We start from the raw sequence: 15,976 nt of genomic DNA, 5'->3' as shown, positions 1-15,976 counted from the left end.
GGAGATATGAGCAATTCGGCTGGCCCTGTAAAGGTTTCATCACTTTCTAGCAGGCCGCCCTGTCCGAATTCAATCAGACAACGCCATGGCGGTGGCTTACATAAATCACCGAGGGGGCACCCGCAGCAGAGCAACCATGCGCGAGGTGGGGCATGTTCTTCAGTGGGCCGAAGCAAACCACTCGGTGATTTCGGCAGTACACATTCCTGGCGTGGAAAATTGGGCGGCAGACTTTCTCAGCCGGCAGGGTCTTGTGTCTGGAGAGTGGTCTCTACATCCCGAAGTCTTACAGCAGATTTGTCAGCTGTGGGGAACTCCAGACGTGGACCTTATGGCGTCCAGAGTGAACGCTAAGGTACCCACATATGTCGCTCGGGCCAGGAACTCACAGGCAATCGCTGTGGACACATTGGTTATGCCATGGAACCAGTTTCGCCTCCCATATCTATTTCCCCCACTGCCACTGCTGCCGTGGGTCATCAAGAAGATCAAGACGGAAGGGGTTTCGGCGATTCTGCTTGCCCCAGACTGGCCCCGTCAAGCGTGGTACGCAGATCTAATGTAGCTGCTCGCCGACGTTCCTTGGCACCTGCCAGAGCGCCCAGATCTACTTTCTCAAGGGCCGATTTGCCATCTGAACTCAGGGGCCCTTTGTTTGATGGCATGGCTGTTGAATCTTGGATTCTAACCCAGGCAGGGTTTGGGAGCAAGGTGGTCGCCACAATGGTTAGCGCCTGGAAGCCTGCTTCAGCAAGAATTTACCACCACACCTGGAAGGTGTTCTTTGCTTGGTGTCGAGGCCGCGGTGTTTCTTCGCTGAGATTCTCGATCCCCAACATCTTGGCTTTTCTCCAGTTGGGCCTAGACTCGGGCTTGATCCCAAGTTCCCTCAGGAGACAAATATCGGCCTTATCCATCCTGTTCCAGCGCAGAATTGCGACCAATTTGCAGGTGAAGACTTTCATCCAGGGAGTCTCCCACTTGGTACCGCCCTTTAAGGCGCCTATGGACGCCTGGGACCTTAACCTGGTCTTAAGTGTTCTGCAGGAAGCTCCATTTGAACCGCTTCAGGATAACTCTTTGAGGTACCTTTCCTGGAAAGTGGTGTTCCTAGTGGCCATCACATCTATCAGGTGGGTTTCAGAGCTGGCGGCCCTATCCTGCTCCGTTCCTCACTTTCCATAAGGATAAGGTGGTGCTCAGACCAGCCCCTCCTTTTCTGCCGAAAGTCATGTCCTCTTTTCACATTAAGGAAGATGTTGTCTTGCCTTCATTTTGTCCAGCACCGGTGCACCCTGTGGAAAAGGCTCTTCACACGTTAGACCTGGTAAGAGCCCTCTGGAGGTACGTGTCGAGGACGGCACCCTTTCGTCAGACTGACACGCTGTTCTTGCTCCCCGAAGGGCGCAGGAAGGGACTCACTGCCTCAAAATATACCATAGCCAGATGGATTTGTTTGACTATTCAGGAGTCCTACCGCATTAGAGGCACGCTGATTCCAGCAGGGATCAGAGTGCACTCTACTCGGGCAGTGGGTGCCTCTTGGGCGCTTCGGCACCAGGCTTCGACGGAGCAGGTTTGCAAGGCAGCAGCCTGGTCCAGCCTGCACACATTTGCCAAACATTATAATATCCATACTCCGGCCTCGGCGGAGGCGAGCCTGTGTAGAAGGATTCTCCAAGCAGCGGTGGCGCACCTTTAAACAAGAGGTGCATGTAGCTTGGATCGGTGAGTCAATCTTCTATCCAGGGACTGCTTTAGGACATCCCACAGTATCTGTGTCCCCCAATGAGGCGAAGGAGAAACATGGATTTTTTGATAACTCACCGTAAAATCCTTTTCTCTGAGATGCTCATTGGGGGACACAGCACCCACCCTATTAGCCAGTTGGCTCTTGTTTTGTTTAATTAATATGCATTTACTTATTTGATATAAGGGTGGTGGTGTTATTTAGACGTGTTGTACCTGTATTAAGGCTGATTTGGTGTCCTCCTACTGCTTTGGCACCAAACTGATTTCTGCCCACAATAGGGGCGAGGTCGTATACGGCGGAGGAGGATCTAACCTCTTTTTTTCACTTAGTGTCAGCCTCCTAGCAGCAGAAGCATACACCCACAGTATCTGTGTCCCCCAATGAGTGTCTCGGAGAAAAGGATTTTACGGTGAGTTATCACAAAAATCAATGTTTCTTTGTTATTTCCAACAAAATTGTATAATAGGTCCACACGTCGCGATCTTCACGCTCCTCTGACACCATGTGCACACTCGTCTTGACCTAGTAAATCTGCAGTGCAGAGTCAGTGTCCTCAGGAATAAATGATACCAGGCATGCACAGTCTGAGGGTCCGAGGGAGAGTTTTACTATTAATAGAGTAAGTGTAGAGGGGTGGGTGGGATTATGGGCAAGGGTAGGGGTGAAGATTTACTTGACATACTGTTGACTAGCCAGCGGGACACTGTGATTGACCCGACTAGGTTGGGCGTCTACAAGGGAAGCCTATGGCAAGAAAGCAAAAGGTAGTCAAGTAATGATATTTACACATTATGAAAGGACTGCCCAAGCACTATTTAATTACACGATTAGTGTCCTACTAGAAAATGACCTGACAGATTCCCTTTAACGATAACAACATGTATTGATGTTTACATTTTTTGTTAAGCAAAATTTCATTTATCTATATTCAGATCATTTGTAGGCCCAACTCTTGGTGGATTTTTGAATGAAAAGTTCAACTTTCAGTCTGCAGCAGCCTTTCAAGGACTATTACCTCTACTATCTGTAAGTTACATAGCGTTTTGTATCAAAGTTATATGACATAAATTATGGTTTAATAGTTACCATTTTATACTTTTGCAGTTTGTACTGAGTGTAATATTTTATACCTGGGAAGCACATAACACCAGAAGAAGGTAAGATTTTAATAGTATAATTAAAGCATTTATTTGAAGTGCAGTACACATTGTTTCAACATGAGTTTGTGTGCAGAAAGTGTGGTACATTAAGCTCTTGTTACCATTTTCCAATAGCTCAATATACATAAGGATAGAAAAATACCTATATCTGTGGTGTACAGTCATGGCCAAAAGTTTAGAGAATGACACAAATATTAATTTTTACAAAGTCTACTGCTTCATTTTTTCTAATGGCAATTTGCATATACTCCAGAATGTTATAAAGAGTGATCAGCTTAACAGCAATTACTTGCAAAGTCAATATTTGCCTAGAAAATGAACTTTATCCCCCAAAACACATTTCAACATCATTGCAGCCTTGCCTTAAAAGGACCAGCTAACATCGTTTCAGTGATTGCTCCATTAACACAGGTGTGGGTATTGATGAGGACAGGGCTGGAGATCAGTCTGTCATGATTAAGTAAGAATGACACCACTGGACACTTTAAAAGGAGGCTGGTGCTTGGCATCATTTTCTCTTCTGTTAACCATGGTTATCTCTAAAGAAACATGTGCAGTCGTCATTGCACTGCACAAAAATGGCCTAACAGGGAAGAGTATCGCAGCTACAAAGATTGCACCTCAGTCAACAATCTATCGCATCAAGAACTTCAAGGAGAGAGGTTCCCTTGTTGCCAAAAAGGCTCCAGGGCGCCCAAGAAAGACCAGCAAGTGCCAGGACCATCTCTTAAAAGTGTTTCAGCTGCGGGATCGGGCTACGAGCAGTGCAGAGTTTGCTCAGGAATGGCAGCAGGCAGGTGTGAGTTCATCTGCACGCACTGTGAGGTGGAGACTCTTGGAGCAAGGCCTGGTCTCAAGGAGGGCAGCAAAGAAGCCACTTCTCTCCAGAAAAAACATCATGGACAGACTGATATTCTGCAAGAGGTACAGGGAGTGGACTGCTGAGGACTGGGGTAAAGTCGTTTTCTCTGATGAATCCCCTTTTCGATTGTTTGGGACATCTGGAAAACGGCTTATTCGGAGAAGACCAGGTGAGCGCTACCACCAGTCTTGTCTCATGCCAACTGTCAAGCATCCTGAAACCATTCATGTGTGGGGTTGCTTCTCAGCCAAGGGAATGGGCTCTCTCTCAGTCTTGCCTAAAAACACAGCCATGAATAAAGAATGGTACCAGAATGTCCTCCAAGAGCAACTTCTCCCAACCGTCCAAGAGCAGTTTGGCGAACAACAATGCCTTTTTCAACATGATGGAGCACCTTGCCATAAAGCAAAGGTGATAACTAAATGGCTCAGGGAACAAAGCATAGAGATTTTGGGACCATGGCCTGGAAACTCCCCAGATCTTAATCCCATTGAGAACTTGTGGTCAATCATCAAGAGACGGGTGGACAAACAAAAACCTTCAAATTCAGACAAAATAAAAGCATTGATTTTGCAAGAATGGACTGCTATCAGTCAGGATTTGATCCAGAAGTTGATTGAGAGCATGCCAGGGAGAATTGCTGAGGTCCTGAAGAAGAAGGGTCAACACTGCAAATATTGACTTGCTGCATTAACTCATTCTAACTGTCAATATAACCTTTTGTTACTCATAATATGATTGCAATTATATTTCTGTATGTGATAAAAACATCTGACAAACACACATAAAAACCAGAGGCCAGCAGATCATGTGAAAATATAATATTTGTGTCATTCTCTAAACTTTTGGCCATGACTGTACTACTGCAGTGCTAAAGCACATTGGAAATGCAACTGGTATTGTTAATATGTGGATAATAATCCAACAATTCACGTGATGGGGAGGTGCTGTACCTGCAGAGTCAGTGTGACTGTGAATTGATTTTTCTGTAATATACTGCAGTAATTATTATTTATTGTTATAGCGCCATTTATTCCATGGCGCTTTACATGTAAGGAGGGGTATACATAATAAAAACAAGTACAATAATGTTAAACAATACAAGTCATAACTGGTACAGGAGGAGAGAGGACCCTGCCCGCGAAGGCTCACAATCTACAAGGGATGGGTGAGAATACAGTAGGCGAGGGTAGAGCTGGTCATGCAGCGGTTTGGTCGATCGGTGGTTACTGCAGGTTATAGGCTTGTCGGAAGAGGTGGGTCTTCAGGCTCTTTTTGAAGGTTTCGATGGTAGGTGAGAGTCTGATATGTTGTGGTAGAGAGTTCTAGAGTAGGGGTGATGCACGAGAGAAATCTTGCATGCGATTGTGGGAAGAGGAGATAAGAGGGGAGTAGAGAAGGAGATCTTGTGAGGATCGGAGGTTGCGTGCAGGAAAGTACCGGGAGACCAGGTCACAGATGTATGGAGGAGACAGGTTGTGGATGGCTTTATATGTCATGGTTAGGGTTTTGTACTGGAGTCTCTGGGCAATGGGGAGCCAGTGAAGGGATTGACAGAGGGGAGAAGCTGGGGAATAGCGGGGGGACAGGTGGATTAGTTGGGCAGCAGAGTTTAGAATAGATTGGAGGGGTGCGAGAGTGTTCGAGGGGAGGTTACAGAGCAGGAGGTTGCAGTAGTCAAGGCGAGAGATGATGAGGGCATGGACTAGGGTTTTTGCAGATTTTTGGATTTTTTTGCAGTAATAACTAGTAGTAATAGTACATTGCAAACAAGGAGTGTCATTTAATAACCCTCTGTGCTTTGGAGGAAAAATCCTGAAACCAAAACCAAAGATTATATATTAGAGAAAGAAAAAGTGCTTTCGGGCTTGTGAGATGGGGAAACGATCATTTTTTTATTTTTTTTATTTTACTATTTAAAAAAAAATAAAAAAATCCCCACATTCCAAAAATTAAAACATAATTGTCTACCTCACAAAGTGCATGTGTTGGGGGACTCAGTAACTGTTTGACAGTCCTCTGCCACCTCTATGCTTACACTATACACGCAACTAATTGAATTGACTGCTTCCCAGGAGGCTATGCCTTGCCTGCCAGCACCAGGCTCATCAGTTATTCATAGTTTCAGTTGAAGGCAACTGAGCTCTGAGTCTCAGACCTATTTTAGGACTTTAGAGGCCAGTTTAGGCGTTAACCTTTTTTCTTTTTCAGATGGATTGTTTTTAAGAAGGTAACATGGTGTAATTGTGCACTTTCTTTTACCCATGAAGCAGCAGAGAGTATAGACTGTATTGTTCAGTCAGTATACTCTCGCGCCTGTACGTCTAGACCATGTACCTTGTTGCATTCAGCGATCAGGTATTGGGATGGTGGTCTTTTAGCCTTGTGGTCTCCTGCCTCCTCACCTACCATAGCTCATGTTTGCATGGAGCAGAAGATGGAGTCCAGAATGCCCAAATTCTAGCCACAGGATCAAGTGTCTTTAAGAGTACGTCCCTTGCTGCAGCCCGGTGCTGTGCTGACTTCCCAATTGTCGTGGTCTGTGATTAGCATCTCCTTTTGAAGTGTCTGAGTCCTAGCTGGTACTCTGTTCGTCCTGATTTAGCTCTGCATGACTTGACTCGTTTTGTTGTCCCCTCCACCGTCCTCCTCTCTCTGACATTCAGGTGTTGGCCCTGGGTCGGGAGGGGTGGGGGGTGGTGAGTGAGGACGGTCTCTTTTCCATTCTGTTTAGTGTGCGTCTGGTTGTTGGGGTGGAGATAGAGCTTATGTATGGTGGTAGTGTGTTTTTCACATTAGATGTTCAATCTTGTAACCTATGTATGCTCTAATCATGTGCAGTATGGTTGTAGCGCTTCGCTATTCACACTGTATATTACTTTTTGCGATCAGTTTGTTAAGCGTTCTCACACCTGTATCCAATTGTTATGTACGGCGGCCCATAGGTCAGTCAGTGTTTGGTCGCTTGCTGGCTAATTAACACCGTCACTGTGCACACACCCCTGACCAATCAGAGCTGGCAATTGATGCCATCAGACCCCGCCCTTTTGGGTGACATGCCAGATTATAGTCTGAATACTTCACTAGGTGATGGACCATTAGTTCTGCTTTGTTCCTGTCGGATCACTTAGGGTACTCTATCCGCTCTCTACCAATGGGGTCAGAGTATCAGTCAGAGCTCTGTAAGCAAACCTGACTGTTCTCAGAGTGAGTCTAACCTTTAACAAGTGTCTTCTCTTATTTGTAGGTCTTATCGCACAAGTGAGCTATAGGGCATGGAAGCAAAGCAGGAGGGACTCTTTCCACTTACCTTAGCCGGTTTAACTAACTTCGCAGTAGGTATCCTAATAAGAGATCCGTTAGTACTCTATCTCTTCCTTTGAGAAGTTACACCATCGGACTCAGACCCCTCAGCAGAAATTAGCATATAATTGGTCCCAAGGAGACCCTGTATACTTCCCAGGGCAAATGCCTAGTCGGAGAGGAGTCAGTCAGGCTAACTGAGACTGTCAGTTTGCCATGTTGCACAGCCATTATTCTGACCATTTATTTTTTCTCTCCGCAGGCCGTCACCTTGCGAGGTCTTATGCATAGTTGATTATACAGGTAATCCCGTTGGCACCCGGCCACAATCCCAGGCAAATTGCCGTCTAGTGGGAATCATTTGGTAGGTCAGTGTGCACACATGGACAAAGGGGGTATGTGAAAGATGGGGAGGATTTAATGACTGCTTACAATCCTCCTGAAAATATATGTAACTGTAACAGGACACATGGCTCAGCAGGTGTCCCAGCCTTCTCAGCTTCAAAGAAGAAATTCACACCCCCACCAACTTAGTTAGTAACCAAATCATGCGGTGTAACTACTTTGTTCAAACAGCTAAGTTTTCATAATAAGAATATGGACTTATCATACGTCCTAGCCTCACATCGGTTACATTTTCGAGATCTCTGGAGAGGGCCGAACGCCTTCCAGGGTCTTGATCCGTTTTATCACCATAGTGTGGTGAGAAACATAGAGCATCTAGTAGAATCCAGGTAGCAAAGTCGTGTTTTGTTGTAGGGGCTTGGCCAAATCTGATGGGGCAAAAAACGCCTCCCTAAGACCGTTCATTAAGAAGCTATAACCAATCTTAGGTTTTGAAGTTTTTAGCTGCTAGATGGGGGCAGGAGGGGAGTGACCCCAAGGAGTTAAATGCTCATGTAAAGCATGGCCTGTTGGCTTTTTCTGGGGCGGTCACAACAACTTATTGTGTGGGGAGAAGTCACGGAGCAGAGGGAACACCATCCTCCCATGTGGCAGACCCTCCCCCTCAAGCCAGGCCTTTCATCTGATTGGTAACTGACTGTTATATTCTGCATAATTTGTCATATCACTATTATATTTACATATCTGACCATTGTGTCACAAAATCATAGAATGTTACAGTTGGAAGTGACCTCAAGGGGTCATTGTGTCCAACCCCCTGCTCACTGCATGATTCACTAAACCATCTCAGACCGATGTCTGTCCAGCCTCTGTTTGAAAACTTCCATTGAAGGAGAACTCGCCACCTCTCATGGCAGCCTGTCCCACTCATTGATCACCCTCCCTGTCAAAAAGTATTTTCTGATATCTAATCTGTGTATACTCCCTTTCAGTTTCATTACATTGCTTCTTGTGTTTCCTTGTGCAAATGAGAATAATGATGATCCCTCTACACTGTGACATCCTTTCATATGTTTGTGGACAGCTAAGTATCCTCATAGTCTTCTTTTTTGCAAGCTAAACATTCGCAAATCCTGTAACCGTTCCTTGTAGGACATACTTTGCAATCCTCTCACGATCCTGGTAGCTCTTCTCTGAGCTTGCTCCAGTTCTCAATGTCTCTTAAAATGGGGTACCCAAAACTGGACACTGTATTCCTCCTTGTAGGACATACTTTGCAATCCTCTCACGATCCTGGTAGCTCTTGTCTGAGCTTTCTCCAGTTTTCAATGTCTTTTTTTTAAAATGTGGTACCCAGAACTGGACACAGTATTCCAGATGAGGCCTGACCAAGGAAGAGTAGAGAGGGATAATGACTTCACGTGATTTAAACTCTATGCTTGTCTTAATACATCCTAGAACTGTTTACATTTTTTGCTGCTGCATCACACTGTTGACTCATGCAGTCTGTGATCTATTAGTATACCCAAGTTTTTTTCACACGTGCTGTTGCTTAGTTCTATTCCTTCCATTCTATAGATGTAATTTTCCTTTTCTTGCCCAGATTTAGAATCTTGCATTTCTCCCTGTTAAATACCATTCTATTAGTCACTGACCATTGTTCAAGCTTTGTAGATCCTTCTGAATCCTTTCTCTGTCTTCTCTAATGTTAGCTATCTCTCCTTCAGTTCCCTTATCTAGATCATTTATAAAAATGTTGAACAACACTGGGGCCAGGATAGAGCCTTGTGGTAACCCACTTGAAATACTTTTACAATTGAATATGCAACCATTTATTACCATTCTTTGAGTACGATCACTGAGCTAGCTATGAATCCACCTAACTGTAGCCTTGTCAATCACATACTTGGTAATTTTTTCAGTAATAATAGTATGAGATACTTTATAAAATGCTTTGCGGAAGTCGAAATATACTATATCTACCACATTTCCCTGATCCACCCAGTCAGTGATTCTACCATAGAAGGAAAATTAGATTAGTCTGGAAGGACCTGTTTGCTACAAACCCATGCTGGCTCTGGTTAATTACTGTATACTTATCCAAGTACTTACATGCTGTTTAATAATTTGTTTGGATATCTTTCCTTATATAGAAGTAAGGTTTACCAACCAGTAATTTCCTGGCTCCGTCTTATTTGATTTTTTGAAGATAGGGACAACATTTGCTCTTCTCCACTCTTCTGGGACTTCTTCTGTTTTCCAGGCTTTTTCAAAGTTTCTGGCTAGTGGTTCTGCAATTTTCTCTGCTAACTCTATCAGTACCCAAGGATGTAATCTAAACCAGGAGACTTAAATTCATTTAAAGGGAATCTGTCACCCATTTTTTGAGATATCATGTAAAGATATTGAATTGTGTGTTACCTAAGTATTCTAGTCGTACTTTTGATACCCCCCGTCACCACACCTTTGATGCATAAATACCTTTTTTATCACTCTTCCGATTTATGGAAATCGCCGCGGTCCGGTCCGATGGGCGTGGCTTATTCTCCTCCCCCCCACCTTGGCTTGCTGGACGTAATTTCTTCTGTGAATATTACAGATGCCGCCTTTTATTCGCACCTGCACATTGACAAGGCCGTTTGCGGTTGCGCAGTATGCTTTGCCCAACTGTGGTCAAAGCATATAATCACTACTGCGCATGCGCCGGTATTTTCCTCTGCGTCTATGACCCGGAAGTCTTCATGTGCATATGGTGTTCCCTCACCATCTCCCTTTTTATGGATAGTGTGGGTTCTTTTATTCCTATGACACCATGAAGATCAGTTGATGTTACATTTGCTTTCTTAAAGAACACAGTTGCAAAATAGTAATTTAAAAGTTCAGCCTTCTCAACATCATTTTTGACCACTTCTCCCTTTTCATCCTGTAAAAATCCTATAGCATTTGACTTTTCTTTTGCTTTTGACATACCCCCAAAATCCTTTTTTACTGCTTTTGGTTTCCTTTGCAAGCCATACTTCATTACTCGTTTTAGCTCTTCTGACACTTGCCCTGCATTGTATTCTTCTTTAGATATGCCCCCTCTTTCCATTTGATACACACTTTTTATCAAGTGATTTAGTTCTGTTTTCATCTACTCTGGTATCTTTTTAAATGGTTCAAATTCTTCCTCCTTTTTGGGATTGATACCAATTGTGCAGTGAGAATTTCATTTAGGCCTGTTTCACACTTCCGTTTTTTCAAATCCGTCAAAATCCGTTGTTTTCCGTAAAAAAACGGATCCGCCATTTTTTGCAGGATCCGTTTTTTTTGTCCCATAGACTTCCATTACGGTTACCGCGGATCCGTCAAAAAAACGGATCCGTTTTTAAAAAAACGGATCCGTTTGCATCAGTTTCCGTCAAAAAAACGGAAACGGATCCGTTTGGCGGACACAAAAACGGAAGTGTGAAACAGGCCTAAGCAAAATCTCCCATCCTTCTTGGACATTACTGTACTTTTAGAACATCCAGCCATTGGACATTTCCTACCCTCTTTCTGAGTCCATTAAAATCTGCCTTTCTGAAGTCCAACCTTAAAGTCTGAGTCCTTGCTGGTCTTCCTTCTCTTGTAATCCAAAATTCGAGGATAGCATGATCGCTGCCTCCTAAATTCCCAGCCACCTTTACTTCCTCAACCATTTCCTACCTGTAGGTAAGAATTAGCTCCAAAATGGTAGATCCTCTTGTTCTCTTCTACCTTTTGCAAGATAAACTTGTCAGTAAGAGAAGATAAGAATTTTCTGGACCCAGTACTTTTGCCTGAGAGATATTCCCAACAAATATCTGGATAGTTAAAATCTCCCATGATCACTATGTCGTACTTTTTTGAGACATCTTATGTAAAAAGAGAGTGAGAAGAAGGTACAGAGCCTAGGGGTCGTGGCACCGCAGATCTGAGGTAAATGTATTACTAATTTTGATTCTCAGGTTCCCTCCTCTCACACTATCCATTCCCTGTCTCATGAGATTTATTTCCATGACTTATCTAATTACTATGTGAATGTCTATGGTTTACTGAGGGGTCCTGTATCTACAATTGTGCCTAGGACCTGTGGTCCCACTCTTGTTTTTTTTCATTGTATGTTTTCCCTTTTTCCTTTTTTGCTCTGCATTTCCATATACTTTTTAACACTGTTTTAATATTTTGTCAATAAACATTTTTTCATTACTCTTTTGGTTTTTTAGGTGCTTTTTCTATATATGTTCTAATCCTCTATTGCTCTGAAACTTCTTTATGATCTAATTCCTTTGGTCATTTAAACTTATGCCAGTGTTTTTGTTATTTTTGTGTTTTATGTAACAAAATTTCATCCATGTATATAACCATTGTGTAGATAGTGTTTTTGTCTAGTGTGTCCTTAAGGTGATTAAATATATAATTTAACATTGGGCTGCTCTTTTAACTCTATCCTCAAATCCACACGTCCATGTTCTCGGCTTATCTTTACCGGGGCTTGTTTGTTTGTGGCCCGATATAATCCTGTTAACGGCCCGGGCTTATATGTAACGAGGAACTGTTGGCAGTCCTACCTGGCTGACCAGGTGCTGTTTCACTGATGCTAGTGAAAGGGGTCGTTCAGTGTGATCTCTCTCTTTTTATGGAATAGAACTTTGGATGTTCGTCTCACCACCATCCTTTTCACTTTAATAAGGAGATTGCTCTCCCTTCTTTAGATACTTCACCTCTCGTCTCCCTGAGAAGTAATCACATAGATGGATGTAGTCAGAAGCTGTGAAGCTCTGCCTGTCTCTCAAGGCTCCGTTCGGATGTCTTGCCGTCATCTCAGTATGCTATGGCAGAGGTACGACTGCCTCTATGGTGATAATTGCTTGCAGGATTAGTTAAATATTAGCGAGGCTTATAAGGTAGGTGCAGTACTCTCCCATTCAGGGTTAGGGCGCACTCTGTGTGGACTGCAAGAGCTCTTCACGAGGTATCATCCTTGCAGCTCTGAAAGGCAGCCATTTGCTCATTAGTGCATACTTTTCTCAGTTCAGATTTGTTTTTTATTCATTTCATTGTGCATTCAGTGCATATATGGGTGTGACCGCCCTCTTTCTGAGCTGGGAAAACCATCCTGTCTGGCCTATGCTTTTACTAGTGGTTCAGCCGCTCGATCCTTGTTCACATTCACGTCACTTGGCAAGTGAAAATGTTTTAAATACTAGAGTAGGGACTGTCCCACAAGGGTTGCCGTGACGTGGCGGGATGGCTTGTACATTATTTTGATCAAAATTATGTTTACTAAAAATCACTATTATTATTATTATTATTATTATTATTATTATTACCTTTATGCATTATTTGCAGTTTATTTTTTACTTTTTACTTCAGGATATTTGTGTCTTTTGCTTTCTGTTTTCTCTGGTTAATGGTTATGTGTTAATATGCACTTACATTGTGCATACATACACATTAACTTACTTTTCTCAGTTCAGATTCGTTTTTTTTGTTTTTTTAATACTTCTAAGTTTTGCAGGGTCCACACCTTTGCTTCTGCAGATGCATATCTGAGGAGGAAGATCCCGTAATTGGCAGTTGCTCAGGCAAGCGCTTCAGCAATGGTGGGAAAACATTCTCTAGTAACTGTTTAATGTTTAAGTTATTCCCATCCCTTCGACAGCGGTGGTACGTCCCACAGTTAGTGTCATCCCAATGAGACAAACGAGAAATGAGGATTTTTTTTTGCTCAATATAAAATGATCTTTCTTGCAGTCATCATTGGGGACTCTGCTCCCATCCTTAGTTGGCTGGTCGGATGTGCATTATTTTCCTTTTCGTGCTTGAATTCCTTTTGGCTTTCTCTCAGTTCTCAGTTCTTTTTAGCTAAATTGAAGAGCCTGGTGCTGGAAGGCAAAGTATAGTCTGCCAGGGAGGAGCCAATTTTCAATTAGTTGTATTAATAGTGTCAATCTCCTCGTGGCAGCAGACTATACCACGGTTACTGTGTCCCCCAATGAATTCTATGAGAAACAGGTTTTACAGTGAATTTTGTTCACTTCCTTGTTGCAATAGTTCACGTGTACATGCCTACTCAAATACATCCGTTACCATCTCTTTACCCCTGCCAGAGGTTGAGGTCACTTGGACATTAATAAGGCTTTTTTTTGCATTAGAGACTTCCAAAGGGGTTTAGTACAGTTCAAGGAGACCTCAGAGTGTTATACCCATAATTTTTGGCTAATTAAAGTCTTTGTAGTATTGGCATCTGCTGCAAATCAATTTTTTTTTTTTTTTAATTTGCCGAAGCTGGTTACTTCTGTGACACCCATACATCTTTCTTTTGATGCCCATTAAAAAATTGGAATAAACTTTTTTCTGAAGGTGCAAATTATATGTATAGGGTCAACTCAACTGTCCCTGATATCTGCTCTTTTAGTCCTCTGATTTCCTGGAAGTTAAGTGCAGCTGGATATGTGAAATTCACATATTCTTCTTCCTCTTTGATTGGAAACATACAAATTGACAGCAGCTAGCCATTGGGCAAATTTACATTCAGTATATTGGTATTGTCAGCTTAATAACTGCTAATAATTTATTGTTTTCTTTTGATAGGTCAAACTCATTGGATGCTAACAGTACAGTCCAAGAAAGGGAGCCTTTGCTACAAAATGAGGAAGCAAACTGAAAATTCAATTTTTTTCTACAATTTCATATAACCTACTTTTTTTGTGTCTCAAAATCTCTTGGAGTGATAGCATTTGTATTTAATATAGGTCCTTCAACCTGTAAAATTCCTGACCTTGTGATGTTGTTTTACATTGAATTTATTTTACATTGAAATTATAAGTCTGATCAAGTCTTCCTGCTAAGCATAATAATGGCACATTTCTTGGCAGGGAGTTAATTACCGTATTTACCAGGTTTACCAGGTTCTTCATACTAATGCCATAGGAAGGGGAAAGGGAATCAAGCAACCACAAGAAAAAATCTAAAACATCACGTTTATTGTAGAAATATAAAAAATGAAGAAAAAAAAAGGAAACTATTACAAATGCATATTAGTGCTAATGTTCAACATTAGCGCTAATATGCAATTTTTATTTTTTATTTTCATTTTTTTTATTTTGACAATAAATGTGAAGCTTTCGATTTTGTTTTGTTTGTTTTTTTTCTTGCGGTTGCTCGTTTGTCCCTTTCCCCTTCCTATGGCTGTCATACTTAGGAAACCAGCCTGAAGTCTCCGTGCACTGCTCCTTCATTCCAGGCATTTCTCAATTTGATGAGCTGATGGTTGTTTTTATTTCTTCCTTCACTTTGTTAGTGCATCTGCACCATAACCGGATATCTCATGTCATAAAACTAATAATTTATTTTCCCAATTATTATTTTTTAATATCGAAATTACTGTTATTTCTGACATTTTACCAATTTAATTTCTCTAAGATATATGAATTAGAGCTATACTGGGAAAATTACTTTCTAATATTGTTAGTACATATTTCAATTGCACACAATATATACTGTATTTGTACTTAGATAATTTGCCCATACAATGGCTCATGGCTCTTTATAAAGATTTTTACAAAATCTTATATAAAATAATAGTTAAGGTGGACGTCCAAGAAATTAAAAAAAAAAAAAAAACCTAGACGTAGCAAGAGTTATAAGGTGGAATGGAAGAGTACTACCCTTGTGCAAATGCTTCTGTGATTCCATGCTGGTCTGTTTACATTTTAGCAGCCATTTTGACCAGTTTGGTATCTGACTGCTGTAGCTAATCTCAGGCCTCAAAACAATAAAAGTAACATTTTGTATTTGTTTGTTTTAATAGTTATATTATTTTTGAGGATGCTAAATGGACTTTAAAGATTATAAGCTTCATTAACTTCAAAACTGTTTCAGGAGTATTAATATCCAGATAAAGCTGTGCTTTAGAAGGAGCGTGAGCTACTGACAAAGTAGTATAATGGCAACTTTTACAACGGTTTGACCTTTTACAGTGGCTTGCTAAAGTATTCACAACCCTTGGCATTTTTCGTGTTTTGCTACCTCACAACCTGGAATTTCAATGTTTTTTTAATTTTTTTTTTTGAAGATTTGCATCAGTTCATGTGAAGAACATGCCTACAGCTGTGAATATTTGTTTTTATTTTTATTGTGAAGCAAACAACAAATAGGAAAAAATAACTGAAAACTTCAGTCTGCATAATTATTCTAAAGTCATTACTTTGTAGAGTCTTCTTTTGCGACCATTACAGTTGCAAGTCACTTTGGATAAGTCTCTATGAAATTTCCACATCTTGCCACTGGGAGTTCGAGCTTCAAGCTGGATGGTTTCCTCTGGTGAGCAGCAATCTTAAAGTCTGATCACAGATTCTCAATTGGGTTAAGGTCTGGGCTTTGACTGGGCTGCTCCAAAACATTTACACGTTTCCTCTTAAACCACTCAAGTGTTGCTTTAGCAGTATGCTTTGGGTCATTGTCTTTTTGGAAGGTGAACCTCCACCCAAGTCTCAAATCACTGACAGACTGAAACAGGTTTTGCTCAGGAATATCCTTTTATTATTC

The 15,976-nt window shown here is 41.9% G+C and overlaps 1 protein-coding gene across 7 annotated transcripts in view; it reads left to right on the top strand.

Annotated features, from left to right (window-relative positions):
- The window catches only part of SLC18B1 (solute carrier family 18 member B1), a 134,842-nt gene extending 119,620 nt beyond the window's left edge, over nucleotides 1-15,222 (top strand). For 6 of the 7 annotated variants that reach the window (XM_073575836.1, XM_073575835.1, XM_073575834.1 and 3 more), the window contains exons 12-14: nucleotides 2,686-2,779; nucleotides 2,858-2,910; nucleotides 14,021-15,222. In XM_073575836.1, coding sequence (XP_073431937.1) covers nucleotides 2,686-2,779; nucleotides 2,858-2,910; nucleotides 14,021-14,093 — 220 coding nt within the window. In that variant the 3' untranslated portion in view covers nucleotides 14,094-15,222. Of the gene's footprint in view, nucleotides 1-2,685; nucleotides 2,780-2,857; nucleotides 2,911-12,944; nucleotides 13,030-14,020 lie in introns of all 7 variants that reach the window. The other variant, XM_073575831.1, reaches the window with a different exon arrangement.
- The last annotated feature ends 754 nt before the right edge of the window (nucleotides 15,223-15,976 follow it).

The sequence above is a fragment of the Dendrobates tinctorius genome, unplaced genomic scaffold (genome assembly GCF_039654945.1).
Source record: "Dendrobates tinctorius isolate UK_male_01 unplaced genomic scaffold, ASM3965494v1 ptg000046l, whole genome shotgun sequence".
Classification (NCBI taxonomy): Eukaryota; Metazoa; Chordata; class Amphibia; order Anura; family Dendrobatidae; genus Dendrobates; species Dendrobates tinctorius.
The sequence above is the reverse complement of the archived record's forward strand: the minus strand, read 5'-3'. Positions and strand labels throughout refer to the sequence as shown.